Consider the following 23,216-nt stretch of genomic DNA (forward strand, 5'->3'; position numbering starts at 1 on the left):
GAACCTGTTTTGCTTTTTCTCTCCAAAGATGAATAGATTCAATGGTCTTGGTTTGTTTTCCGATTATTAGCTTCATGGATATGATTTTGCTGACTAATTTGCGTCTGTCTTGTGCTGTTTATTAAACAAGCATTCACTTTTTGAATCTGTGTTGTTGGGTGTGTGAGCTTGGTGAGCTGACGTATCCCCCCGGTAATGATTCATCGTTTTAAAAATTATTTAATTCAGCTCTCATTGTTTCATGTTGTTTTTATCTGTCTGTGTTTGTGTGTGGATGGCACTGTGGAGGCACAGTTTGTGTTTGTGTGGATGGCACTGTGGAGGCACAGTTTGTGTTTGTGTGGATGGCACTGTGGAGGCACAGTTTGTGTTTGTGTGTGGATGGTGCTGTGGAGGCACAGTTTGTGTTTGTGTGGATGGCGCTGTGGAGGCACAGTTTGTGTTTGTGTGGATGGCACTGTGGAGGCACAGTTTGTGTTTGTGTGGATGGCGCTGTGGAGGCACAGTTTGTGTTTGTGTGTGGAGGCAGTTTGTGTTTGTGTGTGGATGGTGCTGTGGAGGCACAGTTTGTGTTTGTGTGTGGATGGTGCTGTGGAGGCACAGTTTGTGTTTGTGTGTGGATGGCGCTGTGGAGGCAGTTTGTGTGTGTGTGTGGATGGTGCTGTGGAGGCACAGTTTGTGTGTGTGGAGGCAGTTTGTGTGTGTGTGTGGATGGTGCTGTGGAGGCACAGTTTGTGTTTGTGTGTGGATGGTGCTGTGGAGGCACAGTTTGTGTTTGTGTGTGGATGGTGCTGTGGAGGCACAGTTTGTGTTTGTGTGTGGATGGCGCTGTGGAGGCACAGTTTGTGTTTGCGTGTGGATGGCACTGTGGAGGCACAGACCTTTGCGTGGACATTTTTACTCACCCTATACAAATCAAGTCCATTCGTTCATTTTCATTCATGGCACATAATTACGCAGATTCCTTGTCATTGTTCATGTTCCTAAATTTCAAAAGAAGATAAGAAAAGAACAAAAATTTGACAGAGCGGTGTTTACAAGCATTTGACAGCTGGCAGATGCACCAGCTCATCAAACTGTGATGTGAGAGGATTCATTCAGATTTTCCATCACAAAATTGTAAGACTTTTAAAAAAACATTTAAAACAGCAAAGGCCAAAAATTCTAACTTTTGTGTTGGGAACCAGGAAAAGCAGGTACCTCTGAGTGCTGGCTTATGTCCCTTACAGGATTCATTGTCTGCTGCATGAATGAGAACAGTGATTTCAAGCTTGCAGCTACTCACTTACAATTCTGGGACATGACAACCTTTAATGACAGCGTGCTTCAAATTATTTGTGTAACAGAGGGGGAAAGCTTGAGACAAGTTTCAGCACATCCACTTTGGATGTGAAATCAGTCGAATGAAGGACAGGTTGCAGAGGATAACATGCTTTCATTCATACAAATTATAATGAATGCATTTTGAACTTTAAAGTATGCAGGCTCAATGATTGAAAGAAGCTGAGAGTATGACATGACAATTATCTATTGGCATACAAGAAAGCAGAACAGACTGACACAGCTTCACATGTTTAATCATGTGCAATCCATCACATACCAGACATTAATAAACAATAAGATGGTACAGTCTTTCTGTGCCTGTCACTATTCCTTCCCACATCCACTCCTCCTCACACACACACACACACACACTCCATCACACATCAGCGACGAGAGGCCAGAGTCTTCCTCTTTCTGCCAGTGTACTTGGTATCCATGGGAACATCCCTGTAAAACAAACACCACACATCACCCTGTTAGTTTCTCAAAGAGGCGTCACTGTGTAAAGACAAATGTACATGTGCTATCTCACATCTGCTGGGCAGATGCCTGATGAGCAGCATACTCCGGTGTGCTAGTCAGGCCATGAGAACATGCACATATATTTGAGTGCCAATCAGAGTGGATTTCTTCTACAGAATTTTACAGATGTCATCACTTATGTTGCCATGGGTTTTTCAGTGCACCAAGTGTGTGCTGAACACAATACCTACGTTTAGCAACTTATCCGAGTGACTAGACGCCCAGTCAAAGTTGGGAGAAAAGGAGAGACCAGGATTTGAACCCAGACCCTCACAGACACTGTATTGGCTGATAAGTGCTTTAAGTGTTCTGCCACCTCCCTCTTGTTAAACAAATACCACCCATCACTCGATCTGCTTTCAGCTGGTGCTGCTATGACCATTACTGACAAGGCAAGCTGAACGCTGTTGCCATCACCACTGATAAATCACATCTGCACCTGAAACTGCGACAACTGCGATAATGACAAGTCGCTTATACAAAGGAAATCAGTAAAGGGACACAGTTCAGAATTACACAGTGCTCTTGAATCAGAATTATGCTGTGTCTCTTCCCTTAATTTCATAATCATCTCTCGGCAATAGCCGAGTGGTTAAAGCGTTGGACTTTCAATCTGAGGGTCTTGGTAACAGCGCCTTGTGGGTGAAGGGTGGCGATTTTTCTGGTCTCCCAGGTCAACATATGTACATACCAGCCAGTGCCTGAACCCCCAGATCAAATACGCACGTTAAAGATCCTGTGATCCATGTCAGCGTTCAGTCGGTTATGGAAACAAGAACATACCCAGCATGCACACCCCCAAAAATGGAGTATGGCTGCGTACATGGCGGGGTAAAAACGGACATACACTCGAAAAGCTCCCTTGTGTACATACGAGTGAACATGGGAGTTGCAGCCCAAATGAAGAAGAAATCATCTCTGATGTTAACTGCATCTGCTCCATATCTGTCCAGACATTATATTGTATTATATGTCTTCATTGTACGTTAAAGAAACTTAGAGAAACTTGTGTATGATTCTGAGAAAAAAGCAAAAATTTACACCACAGCCAACTGGGTGTACGTAATTCCAAAGCTATTTCTATTGGACTAAATGACACTTCACTCCCTTGTGGTTTCAAAACAATAATGCTCATTTTCTTACCTGCCCTGTTTCCGTCGCTTTTCTTTCTTCTCCAAAACCCAGTCCCGGCTAAACTTGGCAGATTTCTTATTCCTCCAATGTTCTCTGGAACAAGAAAAATGTACCAGCAACTGTAACAGCAGCACTGACATTTGTCACAGCATCAGTATAATATGTTTCGTGTCATCAACTGCTACATTTGACTCTGAACCCTTGTGGTGAAAACACTGTGGCTTATCTAATAAGATTTTTTCCATCACACACTCAGTCTCTGACTATTCAACTTTTTTCTTCTCATTATATTTGAAATATAAAATTCAGCATAAACAAGAATAAACCTGAAGTTGATTTTCATCATTTTCAGAAGGCATAGATTTAAACAATCAGAAGCAGATGACACTAAAAAAAGAGAAAAAAGAATATGACAAGAATATTTACAAAAAAGCTGAATTATCCAGTCCAGAAAACACAATTAAGTATTCAAGACTTGCAGTTTCCAGAAAAAAATACAGGTGAATGCACCAGCAAGTTAGTAGATAAACAAGGAATAGACAACAGAAAGATAAGAGAAAGCCAAAAAACAAAGACAGCCATCAAAAAGAGATAATTAACACCATAGAATTCCCATAAGACCGGGTAAATGTTTATAACTGAAAGAGCCCCGAGTGACCCCACAGTGGTCTGTGTCCAGTACCATGCATACAATGCTGTTGATGATGGTGAACGAGGCAATGAGAACTGGTCATGGGCAAATGGGTGGACTTATTTCAGCTGTATTATCAGGAGACTACTTGTTCCTTATTCATTTACTTGTTCATTGTTTCAGTAACACATCTACCTTAACCACATCCAAACTTCCATGCACTTTCTTTCTGAAACAGAAAAGGGAGAAAAACAACAGCTCATTCTACCCTCACCACAGCCAAGAGGCAGCACTATCCCACCTGTGACGGTTCTTTTCCCCGTCTTTTTGTGTACCTACCTTGCAGAGTTGGAGGCCTCTGTCCTCACACCTGATGCACTCTCGTCACCCAGCCCCTGAGGCAGTCGCTGACTGGCTCCTCCCGCAAACAGACACAGGAACATTCTGCCCACACACAGACAGGAAATACACTACAGACACAGGAACATTCTGTCCACACACAGACAGGAAATACACTACAGACACAGGAACATTCTGCCCACACACAGACAGGAAATACACTACAGACACAGGAACATTCTGTCCACACACAGAGGGAAATACACTACAGACACAGGAACATTCTGTCCACACACAGAGGGAAATACACTACAGACACAGGAACATTCTGTCCACACACACAGGGAAATACACTACAGACACAGAAACATTCTGTCCATGCACAGAGGGAAATACACTGCATCTGTCTTCTTTGTTCGTGGGCTGCAACTTCAACGTTCACTTTGATGCACACGAGTGGGCTTTTATGTGTATGACCGTTTTTACCCAGCCATACTCCATTTTCAGGGGTGTGCATGCTAGGTATATTTGTGTTTCCATAACCCACTGAACACTGACATGGATTACAGTATCTTTAACGCATGTATTTGATCTTCTGCTTGCGTATACACACAAAGGGGTTCAGGCACAAGCAGGTCTGCACATACATTGACCTGGGAGATCAGAAAAATTTCCACCCTTTACCCACCAGGCGCTGTTACCAAAATTCAAACCCAGGACCCTCAGATCGAAAGTCCAATGCTTTAACCACTCAGCTTTTGCGCCCATCACAGCATGTATCAAATTCTGCAGGCTGCACTGACGTAGGAGTACACTTCATCATTGTCCACACACAAGGAGGCCAACACAGTCCAATTCTGTAAGCTGCACGGACGTACATGTACACATCACTACTCTGGCCATGCCCAAGTGGTGTACACAGACACACAAATTGTGCCACACAAACCAGGCAGATCATATTTCCGTGGTGTTCACTGGTTCCCACTGTGATTCGACAACAGACAGTAAAACACCTGCCAATGACAGTACTTTTTTTGCAAATACTGAGCGAGCCCTTTATGTCTGTGGTGTTCAGAAATGTGCTGTGATTCTTCATCCCCCAACTGAGCCCACAGTATCTATTAGCCTCAAAGTATGGTACCAGACGATCTATGTGAGCTGAAAAGAATGAATGTGCGCAAGTGTAAATCACTTTGTAGAGAACAGACAATAAACCAGTGAGAAGAACAGTTTCTGTTGAAGTGAAGACATTCTCTTCAACCCTCAAACACAGGTCCACAACTAGAAAGATTTAAAAAAAGAAAAGAAAAAAAGAGTGAATGAAAATTCTGCAAACTTTGCAAGGAAATACATGTAGAACAATGGCTGAACGAAAGACATCACTAAATGTTCCAAAAACTGCTACACCACTTCACATTTATTCAATATACAGTACTAAAGTCTGCAAGACGTTATTTCATTTAAAGAAAAAAAATTTCTATGGACTGAACAATTTATAAAAATACATTTACTCCAGTACTATTTGCATTGCATCACACACTAAAAAAAAGAAATCTGACACAAACTATTTACCATATAGATCTACAAACATATACATCACCCAGCACTCACTTTTTGGCCTTGGTGCTGTTGGGATAATCGACCACCAAGCCTCCAGTAAAACCAGCCCTCATGGACTGTGTAGTGATCAGCTCCACCTGTACACACACACACACCACAGAGTCTAATACACATGTTTTTGTTCATGATTTTACACTGGACACCTCAAAAGCTGTCATACACTGCAGACGGTCCATCAAATCAGATCAAACCAAGTCATGTTCCCTACAGCCCTGCTAACAGCATTGGGCCATTTCAAGGCTGAAAACCTGTCAGAATTACTGACTATACAAGTGTACACTGGAGCTACACTGATTATACTTCATACAAGAACGTTTCAAAATGAGGCATATATAACATACTTACGCCTGAACTTAACAATATATCATTAAACTAATTAAGCAATTAGAACTTGGTGCTTAAACCTGAACTTAATTATAAATATCATTAAACTAATTAAGTAATCAGATCTTCACATGATACACACGTTTCAACACAACAATACATGTATATGGTATCTATATTACTCTGAAGAAGATACTGTGTTTTGAAAGAACTGAAGCTTACCTGTGAGCTGTTCTCTGGATAGAACTGGAACACAGCACGAGCACCTCGACTCTGTAGAATAGAGACAGTTTGAAACAAATATCTACAAAACCAATAGATAAAAATGGATTGATATGGACTGGTCTCCAAGACTATAACATGTGAGGATACTGTCTGTTGAACATGTTTGTTTTGTTGCTCAGGTTTTTCCCCTTTATAAACTGGCCAGACTATGTCATTCCCCAAAACTTTTTTGTTGATCAGTTTTTTCGCTTCATACACTGGTCAGGCTACGTCATTCCTCAAAACAGTCTTGAAATAACATTTTATGTCTTGAAACTTTATGACTGTTGGATCAAAAACTCATTCTTGTCATGCTTGAAATTTGTTCCATTTTGCCAAATTGTGAAGCTCACCTCTGTCTCTCAGTATGGTTTTCTTCTCAATACGGCGAACTGCTGTGTTGAGTTTGAAGGACATTAAGTGCACATGTGTACTGATACATAAATGAAGCAGATTAATTATTTCTATTTTAAAGGAGGAAATCATATCACGAAAATGATACTTTAGTCATTCTCTACTCATCGTCTTAAATGAAGAATGGGCATGCGTACATATATACATGCGCACACGCACACGCACACACCAATTAACATAAAAAAACTCACCAAGCACCCATAGAGTGTGGAGAAAAATGTGTACAAGCGCTTTGCAGGTTTGTGGCTTTTCTTGTCTGCATTGCACAACCACTGCAAGGCTGATATGCTGAAAAAAATCAAACAACACATAGCGTAAAACACATCATGAGAAAGTTCTCCATTAATGTATATGCTGAAAAAATAAATCAAACAACACATAATGTAAAACACATCATGAAAAAGTTCTCCATTAATGTTTGATGTGGCAAACAATAAACAGAACACTAGACAGACAAAGAACAACAAGAGCACAACAACGTTCTCCAGTGCGCAACATACTACAATACAGAGAACACAATTCCTGGGTGCATTTCTTTTCCCCTGAACACTCAGCTGGGGACAAGAGACTCAAAGCTGTTGGTCCAAGTTCCTCCAGACTGCTAACAAAACAGAGCTGTTAGCATAGCATGATTTCCTTTAGATGGAGGATAGTATTGTACCTATCAAATGTACGCAGTACACACTAACACAGCACTATTCTTTCCATTCTCACAGCAAGTCTGTCAACTTTTTCATTCCTCTCTTGCTAGAACTTTCCCTTGTATGTCAGCAAGGAGAAGGACTTCAAGAAGATATGCTGTTACTATTCTGCTAGAGTAGGGTCGGCTCTCAAGGCCTGACAATGTGCTGTTAATATTCCGCCACAGTGGGGTCTGCTCTCAAGGCCTGACAATGTCCTGTTAATATTCCGCCAGAGTGGGGTCTGCTCTCAAGGCCTGACAATGTGCTGTTAATATTCCGCCAGAGTGGGGTCCGCTCTCAAGGCCTGACAATGTGCTGTTAATATTCCGCCAGAGTGGGGTCTGCTCTCAAGGCCTGACAATGTGCTGTTAATATTCCGCCAGAGTGGGGTCCGCTCTCAAGGCCTCACAATGTTCTGTTAATATTCCGCCTGAGTGGGGTCAGCTATCAAGGCCTGACGATGTGCTGTTAATATTCCGCCTGAGTGGGGTCAGCTATCAAGGCCAGACAATGTGCTGTTAATATTCTGTCAGAGTGGGGTCGGCTATCAAGGCCTCATGATGTGCTGTTAATATTCCGTCAGAGTGGGGTCAGCTCTCAAGGCCTGATGATGTGCTGTTAATATTCCGTCAGAGTGGGGTCAGCTCTCAAGGCTTGACGATGTGCTGTTAATATTCCGTCAGAGTGGGGTCAGCTATCAAGGCTTGATGATGTGCTGTTAATATTCCGTCAGAGTGGGGTCAGCTCTCAAGGCTTGACGATGTGCTGTTAATATTCCGTCAGAGTGGGGTCAGCTATCAAGGCCTGACGATGTGCTGTTAATATTCTGTCAGAGTGGGGTCAGCTCTCAAGGCTTGATGATGTGCTGTTAATATTCCGTCAGAGTGGGGTCAGCTCTCAAGGCCTGACGATGTGCTGTTAATATTCTGTCAGAGTGGGGTCAGCTCTCAAGGCTTGACGATGTGCTGTTAATATTCCGTAAGAGTGCGGTCAGCTCTCAAGGCTTGACGATGTGCTGTTAATATTCCGCCAGAGTGGGGTCAGCTTTCAAGGCCTGACGATGTGCTGTTAATATTCCGCCAGAGTGGGGTCAGCTTTCAAGGCCTGACGATGTGCTGTTAATATTCCGCCAGAGTGGGGTCAGCTTTCAAGGCCTCTCATATTAGGTTCACACAAAGATCAGGCATCAGCTCATATTTTTTTTCAAAGCAGATGCAGTGCAGCACATAGGCATGATCGGTCTGCCCACTTTGACACCTGCTTTGAAACTGAAGCAGCCAGACCAACGCAGTGCGCACAAAACAACACAAACCAATCCCCCACCAAACACACCTTCACACAAACCTTGCACTGAACAAAACCCACAGCCCCAGCATCAACAGACAGGTGAACAAACACAAACAGGCAACAATGCAACACACACAGCACAGGGACATGAAGCCACCTCACCTGATAGCGCCGTCAAAGGTGCCGGGCCTGAAGGGCATTCCATGTCCCATATCGCTCTGCATGATGTCCCCCTCCACCTCCCTCTCCTTCGCCACCTCTGTACACCACCACCACACAAAGAACAGTCACTCACAGTTATAGGAACATTTGCTTGATCGCCCAAATGAGCGAAGTAATTTTATGACCTGTTACACAGTGTTAGAAGTCATCATCAAACACAAAGCAAGAGTGTCAAAGAACTGAGAAAGGCAGAAAAAATTTAGCCATATGAAGATGGCTGCTGGAAAAAGAGGACGCTATTCAGGGATGCAGAAGGGAAGTAACTTCCCAGAGGTTATCAGCTGCAGCTACTTTTGTTTTCTCCGCATAGGCGGATAGTAGTTTGCATAGGACAGGAATCAGACCCCTGCCACAGTTTGCACTAGTGGGTCACGGTAAAGTATGCGTTAACTTTAGTTAAACAACTTTTTTTTCTTTTAAGATGAAAATTATATAGAAACTGTCATGTTTTCATGCTACCATTCACAAAAGACATCACTGATACAGTTCTGTTCCTCTTAGTTGTCTTCTCTTCTAATTTATGAAGTTGAGACTGGAGTATTCTAGGAGGAAAGAAGCTGTCTATCTGTATCAGTCTGGGAGAGGTGTTACTAGCATGTAGGGAATGCTGAGACTGATCTGTGGCAGGAAGGCACATGTATGTGTGCACATGCAAGCGTTTCTGACAGTGTAGGTGTGTATTTTATGCATGGTGAAGTGCAGGTGTGTGCACAAGTGCAGAGTGTATACATGCGCTTTATGCGTTGTCAAATCATTTTGCGCAGTCTAAGCGCTCACACACGCCACACAAGGTAAACAATTTCATTCTTGTTCCCATTCACACACATTCAATAAATCAATCCCATCATTACTAATGATCCCTCCCTGGGGAGATTTAAACACCTGTTTCTCTTGGTTGTTTTCTCTTCTAATTCACAAAGTTGAGATTGGAGTATTCTATGAAAGGAAGGAAGCTACCTGTCTGTATCAGTCTGGGAGACGTGTTACTTGCATGTACTTTTGTGCAGTCTAAGCGCTCACACACGTCATAAGCTCAACAATTTCATTCTTGTTCCCATTCATACACATTCAATAAATCAATCCCATTATTACTAATGATCCATTCCTGGGGAGCTTTAAGCACCTAATTACTGTTTGTTAAACTGAAATTCGGAGTTAAACAAAAGGCTATAAGAAGACTGAGTTGACAAAGACACACAAAGACATGCCTTCCAAAGGTATTAAAAAAAGAAGAAAAAAAAAAGAAGGAAAAACAACAACATAATCCCAACAACATGAAAATAGACAACAAAATAAAAGGATGGAAAAAGACAAGGCACACAAAAGCACACAACACAGATTTATACCAGCGCAAACAGTCATACAATGCATGTACACACATACATACACAAAAAAGGACTCCCCAAGCTCTACTCAACCCCCAGAAACAATGTCCACACAATAGAAAGAGGAAGAGAGTCGAGAAGCAGTGTACCCAGCATGTGAGGACTGATGTCCATGCCCACCCACACATGACCATTATCCGTCAGACACTCTCCGCTCAGCCCTGACCCACACCTGTCAACAGAGGAATATAGGACAATGGTAAAACACCTGCTGATAGTGTCTGTGAGGGTCTGGGTTCAAATCCCAGTCTTGCCCTTTCTCCCAAGTTTGATTGGAAAATCAAACTGTAGTTTTTTAGGCATGTGCATGAGACGATAAACTGAGGTCCAGTGTGCAGCATGCACTTGGCACACTGAAAATATACCGATGACAATGTAAGTGTTGTCCTTTGGCAAAATTCTGAAGAAGAAATATATTCTGATAGGCACACAAACATATAAATGCATGCACTCAAGGCCTACACATGTTGTTGGTTTATGCTGCTTGTCAGACATCTGCCTAGCTGGTGCGGAGTTGCATTTGTGAATTTGTATGAACGCAGTGATACCTCCTTGAAAAGCTGAAACTGTTCAAACTAAATGACAAGTAGACAATGTTCATGAATTCTTTAAGGATATACCGCCATACATAACCATTGATGACCAACACAAATCTTGCAACTCTTTTTATGATTAAAAGGAGATTTGCCACAATCAAATCCAAACAATACCTCCCGACACCACCCCATCCCCTCACTCACAACATCCTTCTGTAAAGTGTATTAAATAATAAAATCAAATTAATATTGGACATAACCAATAATTTTTAAGTTTATAATTTTGTCTTTTAAGACATACCAACTGATTAACTGCTTTTTGAATGTAATAGTAATATTTGCACTTTTTAGAAAACTTTACTGAACATTTAAGAGTCGTTTTAATCATTCTACATTCAGGTCTAGTACAGCAGCTTGACATTTTGAATAAATCATTATATTAAATGAATTAGCAATACCTATAGTAACACGCTTTGAAGCCTTCAGTGAACATTTCATACTGGTCTTAATTCTTTTATATTCACTGATTCAGGTTCAGCTGGACTGTTGACATACACTAACAAAGGTGTACTACTAGCTAAATATAAAATATCACTATTTTTAATAATAATAATAATAATGGATACTTATATAGCACACTATCCAGAAATCTGCTCTAGGTGCTTTACAAAAACGCTTTTGATAACATAAAACATTATATCTATGTTACATACACACACCAAAATGTGACCACACACACACACACACACGCACGCACGCACGTACGCGCACACACACACGCACGCACGCACACACACACACACTGCATACATACATTTTAACATACATGTGTATCTAACAGCTACCCTAACAAATACGCACACATAGGCAGGCACAAACTTACATAAACACACGCACACACAATACACATTCATATACATGCATGTAGTTGTGGACCTGCCACAATTGAACTTATTGCTGAGGGAAAAGGTGAGTTTTGAGACGAGATTTAAAAGATGCGAGGGAATCAGAGTGACGGAGGTTATCAGGGAGCTTGTTCCACGTCTTTGGCGATTGAAAAGAAAACGATCTGTGTCCATAGGTCTTACTTCTGACGTGAGGTATCCTGAGAAGTCGAGTATCAGAGGAAGAACGGAGCTGGCGAGACGGGGTATAGATATGGATGAGTTCAGAAAGATACTTGGGGCCAGATCCGTTGACTGCAGAAAAGGTCAGAGTGGATAGCTTATAGTCTATTCGATCAGAAACAGGCAACCAGTGGAGAGACTGAAGGAGAGGAGAAACATGGTCAAATTTAGAAGCTCTGCAAATGAGTCTGGCAGCGTTATTCTGAATTCGTTGGAGTCTGTCTAACAGGTATTTGGGAAGGCCGGCCAAAAGAGAGTTGCAGTAATCCAATCTTGAGAGAACCAGAGAGCATACAAGTGTCTTGGTTGCATCGGTTGAGAGATAGTGGCGGATAGAGCTGATTCTACGCAGTTCCAAATAGGCAACTTTACAGATATTCGAAATGTGCTGTTGGAAGGAAAGAGACTGGTCCAGGATTACACCAAGACTGCGAACAGAGGGAGAAAGTGAAACAGGTGTGCTATTGATCAGAACAGAGTCAGGAAAGGAAGGATGTTGACGAAACTTCTTTGGACAGGTTATCATCAATTCAGTCTTATCATCATTTAATTGCAGCTTGTTGAGAGTCATCCAGTCCTTTAGGCCAGCAATGCACTCCTGTGTTTGAGTCACCAGTGCATCAAATTCAGCTATGGAAGCCGACTGATAAAGTTGTGTGTCATCAGCAAAGCTCTCATGCGACATCGCATATCTGCATTGATTAAATCTTTTGAACAATACAAAATTGGAGAAAGAGAGACAGAGAAAGAGAGAGAGAAGCACAAGTGCACTGATACAAAGAGTATGCCCTAACATTTGCCATCTTTGACAGTTTGTGCCAGAACCACACATATCACTCACCCAATGTCCAGTATGTAACATGGTGTGTCTTCTGGCAGTGCCAGCAATTCTATTGCTCTTTCTGACAATTTCTCTTGGATCTCGATCATACGAGAACTGAAAAACAACAAACACATCATTTCGTAAGTACAATCAGACACATGGTCAAACAAGTAACAAAGGAAATATCTGAGTACAATATCATGTGTATGCAAAAGCAAAAGTTTTATACATGGTTTATGGCAAAAATAATCATCCTATCCCTAACAAACACACACACACACACACACACACTCAATATACATGTACATGTAATGTGTTCACATACATACAGTGATACACACAGACCTGACTTAAAATGCCTGGGCAACTGAATCCTAACTTTTCAACTTCTGTATAATCCACACACATTTTCTTGCTCCTAGAATTTGTGCTTGCCCAGCAAATCAGGTAGATAATCAACATAATCCAGACATTGTTTATACATAAGATAATTTTTATAAACAGAACAATTCATTATTATCTACGGTATGCTATTTATGGTGTGAATTCAACTTTCCTGTGCTCCTCACTCTAACTAGTCTAAGCGTTAAAGAGTCTCCCCTGTTACACTGAAATGAATGATTTTTTTTTTTGTCCAAAAAGGCTTCTCTGTGTGATATTTGGGCTGCTCTCCCTATAGAAAATGTGTTGTCACAGTGCAGTGCCACCTTTCTTTTCCCTTTTCCTTTTTCTGTCCGCCACTGGCGCAAGTGTATTGTTTAACTAGGTGGATTGTGTAAGGGACAACTCTCTTGTTGCTTTGTTTCTTTTGTGTTTTTTTTTTTTTTAATGTGCACTGAGTGCATGCTACGCTTTGAATCTCAGTTTATGTCTCCTGCAAATAACAAGTAACCAGACTGGCCACCACTTATGGTCTTGTGGACTGTAAGAAAATTCAGATGCATATATATCTCTCTCTCTACATATATACACACAACAATTTTCAATATGAAATAAATCATTTTACACAATCTCTTCCAGTAAATCAAACTGGAAAACTTAAATCAAGTTAATGGAGTCTGCCTCCAAGTATTCACAGTCCCAGCTCTGGGAAGGTTCACTAATATACATAATGAAACAAACAGAACCTAATGTTTACAAAATTACAGTAATAAATAATATCATATAACTAGTAATAAAGTACTCATGCATTCCAAAACCAATAATAAGATGAACACTCACTTTGATGTATATTTTCTTGCTTCTGTTTCATTGTAGAACTGAAAAAACAGTATCAAGTGATAACTTAAGACCACATAAGATTTTTTTTTTAAAAACATGATATAAAAAAAAAGAAGAAAAAAAAGAAAAACACAACAGACAATGCTTTCCAGTTTACTGGAATATTACATTCCCAACCCCATAAATGGGTGGAAGAAAATTTTACAGCTAAATGAAAAATACAAAAGATACAGATCAACTTGTGCAGTGATACACTCAACCAGGCCCTTTCTATAATTTTGAGACATAGTGAGAGGAGACCTATTCCAAAGAGAGAGAGAGAGACTCAGAGAGACAGAGAGAGAGAGAAACTCAGAGAGACAGAGAGAGAGAGACACACACACACACACACACTTGCTATTATACAAGCTTTGAGCTACTTGGTGAGCCACCAAATAGTTTTCTTGAAGTTTAAAATAGCATTTTTTGTTGATTCCAAATCAGTACTTTATGCTCTAGAATCATTTAACCTTGAAACAAGACCTGACTTAGTTATTGAGGCAAATCATTTGGTACACTGTTTGAGGATTAAAGGTACTGATGTCAGTTTCTGTTGGGTGTCTTCTCATGTGGGCATTTATGGCAATGAAACTGCTGATAAAGCAGCTAAAAGAGGAGCACAAGATTAATAAAAAATGACAAAAATACTTGTCCGACTTTCCGTGAAAGAAGCATACACTATGTCAGAAAAAACAGCATGGGGTCGATTTCATAAATGATGGAAGGCAGATTCTTTAAAACAGAAAGGGATATTATTCCCTGAACGTATTATTAAAGAAAAAATACCGAATTCATCAGCTGGCTATACAAAATTAATATCCTCTCCTTTCTTCCGTATAAAACTTGATGCGCTGAAGACAAAATATAGTAAAAATGTTATATGCATTTGATTTGTGGTAAGCAGTTCGGCTTGCATCAGTTTGTTTCAATGTCAGCAGTTATGTATCTTCTTGCCCAAGTATTTCACAGAGAGTAACTATTCTGCAGATGATTTGGGGGAAGTTATTTCAAACGAGGTTCTTTTAGTAAAAATTTCAAAGGCATTGGTTCATAGTCCTATTTCTGCATTACTTTAATGTACTTCATAATCATGTTAATGGTTTAGTTATTATCATCATTATTGAACTGTTACTGTTAAAGCTAATTTCATGTTAGTTATGCATTTCTTTGTAGTTTTCTACGTTTTCTGTATTATCCTGACTTCTCTTTCCCCTCTCCCCACCTCTCCCAACTTTTTTTTTTTTGTGTGTGTGTGTGTGTGTATGTGTGGTTAATCGTCTAATATCACTGATAGTGAAAAGACGCTAAACTAAAGAACGAACCCACACAGTTTATCCCTTTCTTCGGTTATGATTGTGATAATACTTCTTGTAACTGTTACGTTTCTTTTTTTGTCGTTGTTTGTTTTCATAACTTAGATGTAAATTGTAATCTAATTCTAAGGACTGTTCATACCGTTCACATGAGCAGAAAGCTGTGGTCGTGTCGTTTCGTATTTTTAATGAAGTTTTGTTGATTTTATGTTTACTCGCTGTCATCAAGTTCATCCTACTAACGACAAAAGAATATATTAATGCACAAGCACTACAGCTTTAAAACACAATAATTCTGTTTATTTTAGCAGAAAAAGTCTCACAATTTCTGGTGGTGCCTTGTGCTCTGGTCTGTCCCTGGCTGCCATGCTGTTTATCCTCGTGGCTGACTGATGTTTAACTATTAACACAAATCATTTACGAAAGAGAAATGCATTATATTCGGTTAACAGATTTTCTCTGAAAAGTAAAAGAGAAATAGTATCTTTAGAAATATCATACTATTTCAATCATCAGTATGAATTCTGTTCATATAAAATCAATGTTTTTGAAGTTATAAAATGTATATTTGTACAATTTAATCTTTTAAGATGTATCAGCACAATTGTTATCTGGATGCATTTCCGGCGGAAGCATGTCCTTTCATAACTTTCATTTCAGGCTGCACACATTTTCGTCATGCAGAAATGGAGCCGCACAGTGTGTAAGCATGCACAACAAAGTGTAAAATGTGTTGCATGGCCTGTTGAGGCAGACGTGTGTCAGAACAGTATGCCGAACACCCCAGGACCGACTGTTTCCTTGATCAAACGGAGTTTTGTTACCTCGGCACCTTGTCTAACCTTCACGATATTCAGCGCTGCAAGTTCAACTTCTTCAAGATCACAAGAGCCAGATTTCCAACGCCGCTGCTATGCTTCGAAAGCTCGGTCCAAAACATACTACTATGACGTGCTACGTGTTTCCCCAAAAGCCACACAGGCAGAAATTAAAAGTGCCTACTATAAACTTTCTAAAGAGTATCACCCAGACATAAACAAGAACGATGAATCGAATATGTTTACACAGATCTCTGAAGCTTATGAGATTCTGGGTAACACCAAAAAACGCCGAATGTATGATCATGGCATCTATGCCAGGAATGAGCCAACAGCTGCCGAACACGACTACACTGAGTCTTTCAGGCAGCGAGAGGGGTTTGGGTTTGAACGCCAGGCACCGCCAACAGGACGAACAAACAGATATAACTTTGATGAGTTTTACCGACAGCATTACGGGAATACAGTCAGACAAGAAAAGGCTGACCGAGAGTACATGAAAAGAATGGAACAGGAGCTGGCTAATTCGGCAATGGAGAGAAAGCTGAGATCAGTGGTGACTGGTTTTGTGGTTGTGGCCCTCATAGCCATGTTTCTCATGGGCTCTGGTGGACCAGGGTCCAGACCAGGACCAAAGAAACCGGAGTGATCCCAGAAAAGAGCCAATTTCATTGTCGGTCTTTTTTATGCTTTTTAGTTTAGCAGGCGTGTTTATAATATATACTATCAGTGCATAAGCATGAAATCTGAGACATGTTTGTGTGTGTGAGTGGGGTTTAGTATTTTGCAATGTATACTATTGAAATGATTTCTCTTATGGTGTATGTTCTTAAAATTAATGAATATAAATTTATGATTGTTGTCTCCAGCTCAGCAGAACTTTACCAACACAAGATGATGATACATTCACAGACACAAGAAGGACAACATGATACACTTTAGTATACGCAAATACACACACAACCTGAGTTTTAACAGTTTATATAATGATGTCCTGATTTATTCTGATTTATGGCAAACTTCTGTACCTTAGTGTTGCTTTGATTATAGTGATACTATACTGTGATAGGCAGCGGTGCATAGTCCATTCTGGCCGAATGAGGACTTAGAGCTTTCCCTGTGAACTTTTGACACTTGGCTTGCATGAGACAAGCCTGTGTGTGGCTTTCTAAGAGGGATTCAGGATTAGCAGTGTAGGGGTAGTTGCACTGAAAATTAGTGAAATGACACAGACCACAGGCCAAGAAGACCAAAAATATGTTAAGTTGCAGTTACCTTATCTTCTTCGTTCATGGGCTGCAACTCCCACGTTCACTTGTATGTACACGATTGGGCTTTTACGTGTATGACCGTTTTTACCTGGCCATGAAGGTGGCTATACTCCGTTTTCAGGGGTGGGCATGCTGGGTATGTTCTTGTTTCCATGACCCACCAAACACTGACATGGATTACAGGATCTTTAATGTGGGTATTTGATCTTCTGCTTGCGTATACACATGAAGGGGGTTCAGGCACAAGCAGATCTGCACATATGTTTGAAGTTCTCAAGCTGTCTCTCTCTCCCTCTCTCTCTCCATGTGTGTGTGTGTGTGTCATTGTGTGTGTGTGTGTGTTCTTTTTTTCATTATGTCAGTCATGGTGAATGACAATCATTGCACCTGTTTTTTTCTTAGTGTTTTTCTTTCTTTTTTTTCTTTGTTGTTGTTTCTTTTCTCTTTTTTTCTTTGTTGTTGTTTCTTTTTTTTTGGTTTTTTGTTTGTTTGGTCAGGCTCAAAATACATGAGCAAAAAATAGTAGTGACAACTGAAAATGCAAATATTAATATGTTGTTGTTGTTGTTAAAATGAAAAGCCTGATGCAACTGGAAGTATACATCGAGAAAGAATATGAAATTTTATAATTATAGAAGAAGAATACTTTTTTATTTATTTTTTAAGTGAATTCAGCAGTATGATTTGGTGATCTTATTGTTTCATATGTTCCCGTGATTTTAAGTTATGCATACAATACATATATGTATGCCGCAGGGGTCTGACATTCCTGTCCTGTGCAAACTACTATCCGCCTATGAGGAGAAAATGAAAGTACTACGGCCGACAAGTTTAAAGATAGAGTCATGATTAATGGTAGACTGATATCGGTTTTTTTCATAATGAGTAAGATTTATTGTTTGTGGTTTTTTATGATATAAGGATATAATACTTTTGATAGTCTAAAGTAATCTTGAACAATTGAGTAAATAAATGTTTTGGAAAAGTCTTCAAATATAAGTAAAACTTAAAGAGCAAAACATCAATTGAACCAAAAATTAATCAGTTGAAATTTTAACCGTTACTACTAATAACTACATGTATGCAAAACATGAATCTTTCATGATTCTTTTATTTGAGTGTTTTTTTGTTTTTTTAAAATTTTGTTTAAGTAGTTTTATGGTTAAATTTTTTTTTTTAAATTATATATATGTTGTTTGTAATCATGGTAATGTTTATATTTTGAAGCTGTATGTTTCACTTGTGATCACTGAATTTCATTCTTCAAAATCAAATTAATGTTGCCTATCTTGAGACAACATATTTTTCAAATTAGTGAATATTTCAGTTATTTGGAAGACATTTATTTATGCAGTTTACATTTGGATATATTCCCAGTTAATAGAGATAATATGGGTTTATAAATCAATATTTAATGTTCATTAAATTTCAAGTTTGCACAAATTTTACATTGTGTTTTAATTTTAGTACTTCGTTAAGGCTTAGCGATTGCATCACCAGGATATATATGCTCAATACTGGATGAACTTCTAAACTGAAGTTACAGTTATTATTTACAATTCTCTTTTCTTTTGAAATAAATTATTAAAGTTTGTTCCAATGATTCTGTCAAATGTGCAAAACTGTTGCCACCTTAGTTTTATTTCTTGTATTTTATGATTTTAAAATGTCCTTCCCCACCCCCCACCCCCCAACAAATATATGAATGAATATATTCATTCCTATTTTCTCAGACCACTGGCAAGGATTTGGGTGTCATCAGTTGTCAAATGTCAAAACATCATAGTATCGCCATCTTCCCTGTAGAATTGTTAGTTACAAAGTATGTTATTTTCAGCGCCTTGGCAGTGTTACAACTTACATCTCATAGAACTGCCATCTTCCATTTGAATTGTTAGATACAAAATGGATTATTTTCAATACCTTGGGTATATGACCTCATGTGTGCTCTGGCTTTTTGTTACATTAAGTTCCAGACTACTTAATGTGTTATTTCTTGATTGTTCTCAGGCAACTATTGTAGGCCAGAGAATGTACATCCAGTCCATGTTTTCTACTGAATTTGTTTCAGTGGGTGAGAAAATTTCCATTGTTGTTTAAAAAAAAAAGGCAGTTTCTGCAATGCTTATAATCAGTTCAAGAATTTATGCCAGCTGTTGTGATAATGGAATGAATGCATGTGAGAGTATGTATGTGTGTATATCTGTCACTGTGTGTGTGTGTGTGTGTGTTTGTGTGTGTGACTCAGAGGGAGGGTGCGGGGGGGATGCATCAATATTTTATATATGGCATTAGGTATACCAGTGGTTGGATTTGTGCATAAATTTTATGAAACTCTGACTTTTGATGACTACACTCTTTTGATGACTATGGTATAGAGTGTGTGTGTGTGTGTGTGTGTGTGTGTGTGTGAATACATGTATACATTTTAATTTATGCATGCTTGAAATTCTGTGCGTGTGGTGATGGATGGATGGAAGGGGGAAAGTATACTTGTGTGAATTCCCACTCCTGTTACATAAACATTGCATACTATTATAGTTTCTTCATTTCTTCATCAGTTTGCAAAATGCATGTACACAAAACCCAGTGGTACTTTTATCTTGGAAACATTATTTGGAAAACTGTACATAAGGTAAATGATACTGTCTGATGAGTGATTTTGTTGAAACTTGTTTTTAATGGAAAGAATTTTGTGAAATACAAATTTATTTGTGAAGAAAGTAATGAGGACTGATGAATTATTTTCAAAAGACAGGAAGAATATGATTCATTAAAAAAACACCACCTTCTTTGGAGTTGACAAAAACATGATGTACTTTGGCCAAAATCCATTTGATTTCTCCTATTGCACAATGATTTCATCATGATTCACTTCAAACATATATGCATCATGCAGACCTCTCGCTTTCTTATTGCAACCAGATGAACCCTCAAATGGAGAGAATAAAACAAAACAAATATATATGATTTAAAAGTTAATAGATATGAGTACTGGCAACAGCATCATCACAAACAATGTAGCAATGATGACAACAACAACAAAATTGAAAAATTAATCAGCATTTGTAAAAAAAAAAATTCTGCGATTCATGTTGTGTAATGATGCAAGGTGCATGAGAATTGTAAGACATGTCTTTCACACTCATGACTCATGTTTACACACACATACAGACGAATGCAAAAAACAACACCACAAAAACAACATATGGACACACCATGACACTTACTTTATACAATCCATGTACTTTAATTTAATTGCAATACATTTAACATTTACATACAAAAACACACATTCACATGTTCTTTCTCACTCTCTCTTAGTCTTTCTCTCTTACTAATACACACCAGCACAGAGTCAGAATAAAAAGAGAAAAAGAAATGTAGGAAATGCTGACTTTTATTTTATAATTATTGTAAAAATTGGAATAGCACTTGCAAGACTTGTTAAAATCCTTCAAAGGGTTTATGAGCTTAAGTACACATTTTCATCAACTCAACTCTGATTTTTTTCCCCCATTCACAATCACATTCTTCCTATTCCAAACTTGTTTGTTTTTATGGGTGTTTTTTTTTTTAAACTAGAAGTTACTGTTTTTTCATCACTGTGATGTGTGATGTCTACTTTTATTGTTGGTTTGTTTGTTTTTTTTGTGTGTGTGTTGTTGTTTGTTGGCTAGTTGTTTTTCATTGATGTTTCTGTTTTGTTTGACAATAAAAACAACTGCTGTTTTATGTCTGTTTCCTTGCTGACATTAACAGACACATTACACAAAAGATATTGCACACAAATTTTGCTTGTGTCAGTCTCAACTCAGAGATTTTTGTCTTGCAAGACATTTTTTCCCCCATCAGCAAGGCTGACAAGTGTCTTGTCTCATGTAATTTTTCTTTGGCTCTGCACACTAAATGAGACACAGTCAAGGTTGTACCCTTAGTACCCCTTTCAATGTGACCCCAGTTTCACTGATAAGTCATCCGTCTAAAAGTGATGATTTCTTTGGCTTGAATTGTAATGTCATCCCAGATATAAACAATATAATAATCCAAAACATTGTGTCCTTGTAACTGCAGAGTTCCCCAAGCTGAAGTTGTTTGATGTCTTGATTTTCTTTAGCTCAAAATCTGACGCTCATTATATCACAGCAATGCCCTTTTGGCAGTGTATAATTGTCATTGCAATGTCACATTCATGTTTGTGTCATATGGGGTTTTGTCTTTGGTACAGACATGTTGGGATCTTGGTGTATTGGATGGATTGTGGTAGACTTTTGCTTTGGATTTTCTGAAACAAGTGGTATAGTTATTTGCATATATATCTGAAAAAAACACACCCAAAAAACAAACAAACAAACATTAAAAAAACACACACAAAAACAAGAACATCAACAACCCCCCCAAAACAAAACATGGAAGTGGTTTTCACTTGATCTTATTCTTTTCTTTTGTGGGTTTTTAGTCATAACTGTGAAGGGTATTGGAGATGCAGTGCTTACCATTTGAGTGCAATGATAATATGACATTCTTTTTCCCAGTTACCTTGTCCATCAAAATGGCTCTGGCAGTTGCACATGAGTACTGTAGGTGACAGTTTAATTTGAATCTCAAATACTGTCCCACAGTGTTGTCTTGAGTATGTGTTGGTTTGATTATGAAACATTTGTGGGACCATCATCAAAGACATTAATTGGTTGGGGTTTTTTTGTTGTTTAAAAAAAAAAATTTTTTTTAACATAATTCAACCAAAAAAAAGTGGAGGAAAACAAGTGCAGCCAAATAACTCATCATCACAGAATATGACTGTGCAAAGCAATTCTTTGCACATCCTTTTATGTGGTGCTTGTGAAGATTAAACTACGTAACAGAAGACCTGTTAGAGGGGAAAAAGCACACAAAAGGTCAATACATGTCTACCATAAACCAACAGCCAACTCACTGAGATTCCATCACACAGATAATACCATATATAAATGACAAATATTCTTAGTAATCCACATTTGTACCATAGAAAACAGTGTATAGCTGCCTGAATGGCAAGGTGAAAATGTTCATGCATGGGAAAAGCCCACATGCACATGTTTATGAGTGAACTTAGGAGTCACTGAACACCAATGTAGAAGAAGAATCCACATTTATTGATATATAACAAAATGAAATTTGAAAAAAAAGAACAAACAAAGAAAAGTACACTAAAAAGTACACCCCCCAAACAACAACAACAACAAAAACACCAACACACACACACACATACAGTGAAACAATCAGGACCTATACACACTGGTACGTTATGGAACATAGTAAAGACACTTGATATATCTCAATCAGTCAACAGTTCTAAGAAAACGTGATGGTTAATCAAGCATGGAATAAGGGAATATAAAACAAAGGTACTGGTTATGACATGCCTGCATTCCTCTAAATAATACATATTGAGTTACTCAAAGGAGTCCCTGCATGGTGTGTGAAAAAAAGAACATACTTTTCTTTTACTGAACACCAAAGACCACAACATCAGACAACTGGACCTCGAGAGTGAAAGCAAGCAGGTCATTTTTTTCTTGACATGTCTTATTGAGAAATGCCAGGAAAGAAGATAACACTAGCAAAAACAGTTAAAGAATCCAGTAATTCTGTTGTTAAAAGTTTTCTTAATCTGTAAGTGACACAATCATGGCCAAAAAAACAAACAACCCCCCCCCCCCCCCCCAAAAAAAAAAAAAGAAGTAAAGATGTACAAGCAAGACAATGGCCATATGGTACAATGATAAACTTGGACACGCACACAGATACAGAGACACACTAAAGTGCACACTCATATGTCACTTTAAGTGGAAATATAAAATTGAAGGCTACGGTGATGGAAACTACTACTATGCAAGCACACATGCATCAATTCCTCCACTCTTCACGGTTTGTTTCT

General features: G+C 38.9%; 2 protein-coding genes across 3 annotated transcripts in view; one reads left to right on the top strand and one right to left on the bottom strand.

The window, feature by feature from the left end:
- Window positions 1–1,559: 1,559 nt before the first annotated feature.
- The window catches only part of LOC143288417 (18S rRNA (guanine-N(7))-methyltransferase-like), a 40,697-nt gene continuing 19,040 nt past the window's right edge, over window positions 1,560–23,216 (bottom strand). The window contains exons 1-11 of one of the 2 annotated variants that reach the window (XM_076596885.1): window positions 15,531–15,607; window positions 13,856–13,893; window positions 12,653–12,748; window positions 10,238–10,320; window positions 8,704–8,800; window positions 6,763–6,859; window positions 6,116–6,166; window positions 5,561–5,646; window positions 3,950–4,054; window positions 2,989–3,072; window positions 1,560–1,770 (exon numbers count right to left, since the gene is read on the bottom strand). In XM_076596885.1, the coding sequence (XP_076453000.1) occupies window positions 1,707–1,770; window positions 2,989–3,072; window positions 3,950–4,054; window positions 5,561–5,646; window positions 6,116–6,166; window positions 6,763–6,859; window positions 8,704–8,800; window positions 10,238–10,320; window positions 12,653–12,748; window positions 13,856–13,893; window positions 15,531–15,575 (846 nt within the window). In that variant the 5' untranslated portion in view covers window positions 15,576–15,607 and the 3' untranslated portion in view covers window positions 1,560–1,706. Of the gene's footprint in view, window positions 1,771–2,988; window positions 3,073–3,949; window positions 4,055–5,560; window positions 5,647–6,115; window positions 6,167–6,762; window positions 6,860–8,703; window positions 8,801–10,237; window positions 10,321–12,652; window positions 12,749–13,855; window positions 13,894–15,530; window positions 15,608–23,216 lie in introns of those variants that run through there. The other variant, XM_076596884.1, reaches the window with a different exon arrangement.
- On the top strand, window positions 15,850–20,072 carry LOC143288418 (dnaJ homolog subfamily C member 30, mitochondrial-like). The gene has a single exon (XM_076596886.1). The coding sequence runs from the start codon at window positions 15,886–15,888 to the stop codon at window positions 16,672–16,674; it is 789 nt and encodes a 262-aa protein (XP_076453001.1). The 5' UTR covers window positions 15,850–15,885; the 3' UTR covers window positions 16,675–20,072.

Source organism: Babylonia areolata, chromosome 12 (assembly GCF_041734735.1).
Source record: "Babylonia areolata isolate BAREFJ2019XMU chromosome 12, ASM4173473v1, whole genome shotgun sequence".
Lineage (NCBI taxonomy): Eukaryota > Metazoa > Mollusca > Gastropoda > Neogastropoda > Buccinidae > Babylonia > Babylonia areolata.

Excerpts from the sequence above, each read along its gene's own strand:
- LOC143288418 (XM_076596886.1), top strand. The coding sequence starts at position 15,886 with ATGCAGAAATGGAGCCGCACAGTGTGTAAGCATGCACAACAAAGTGTA.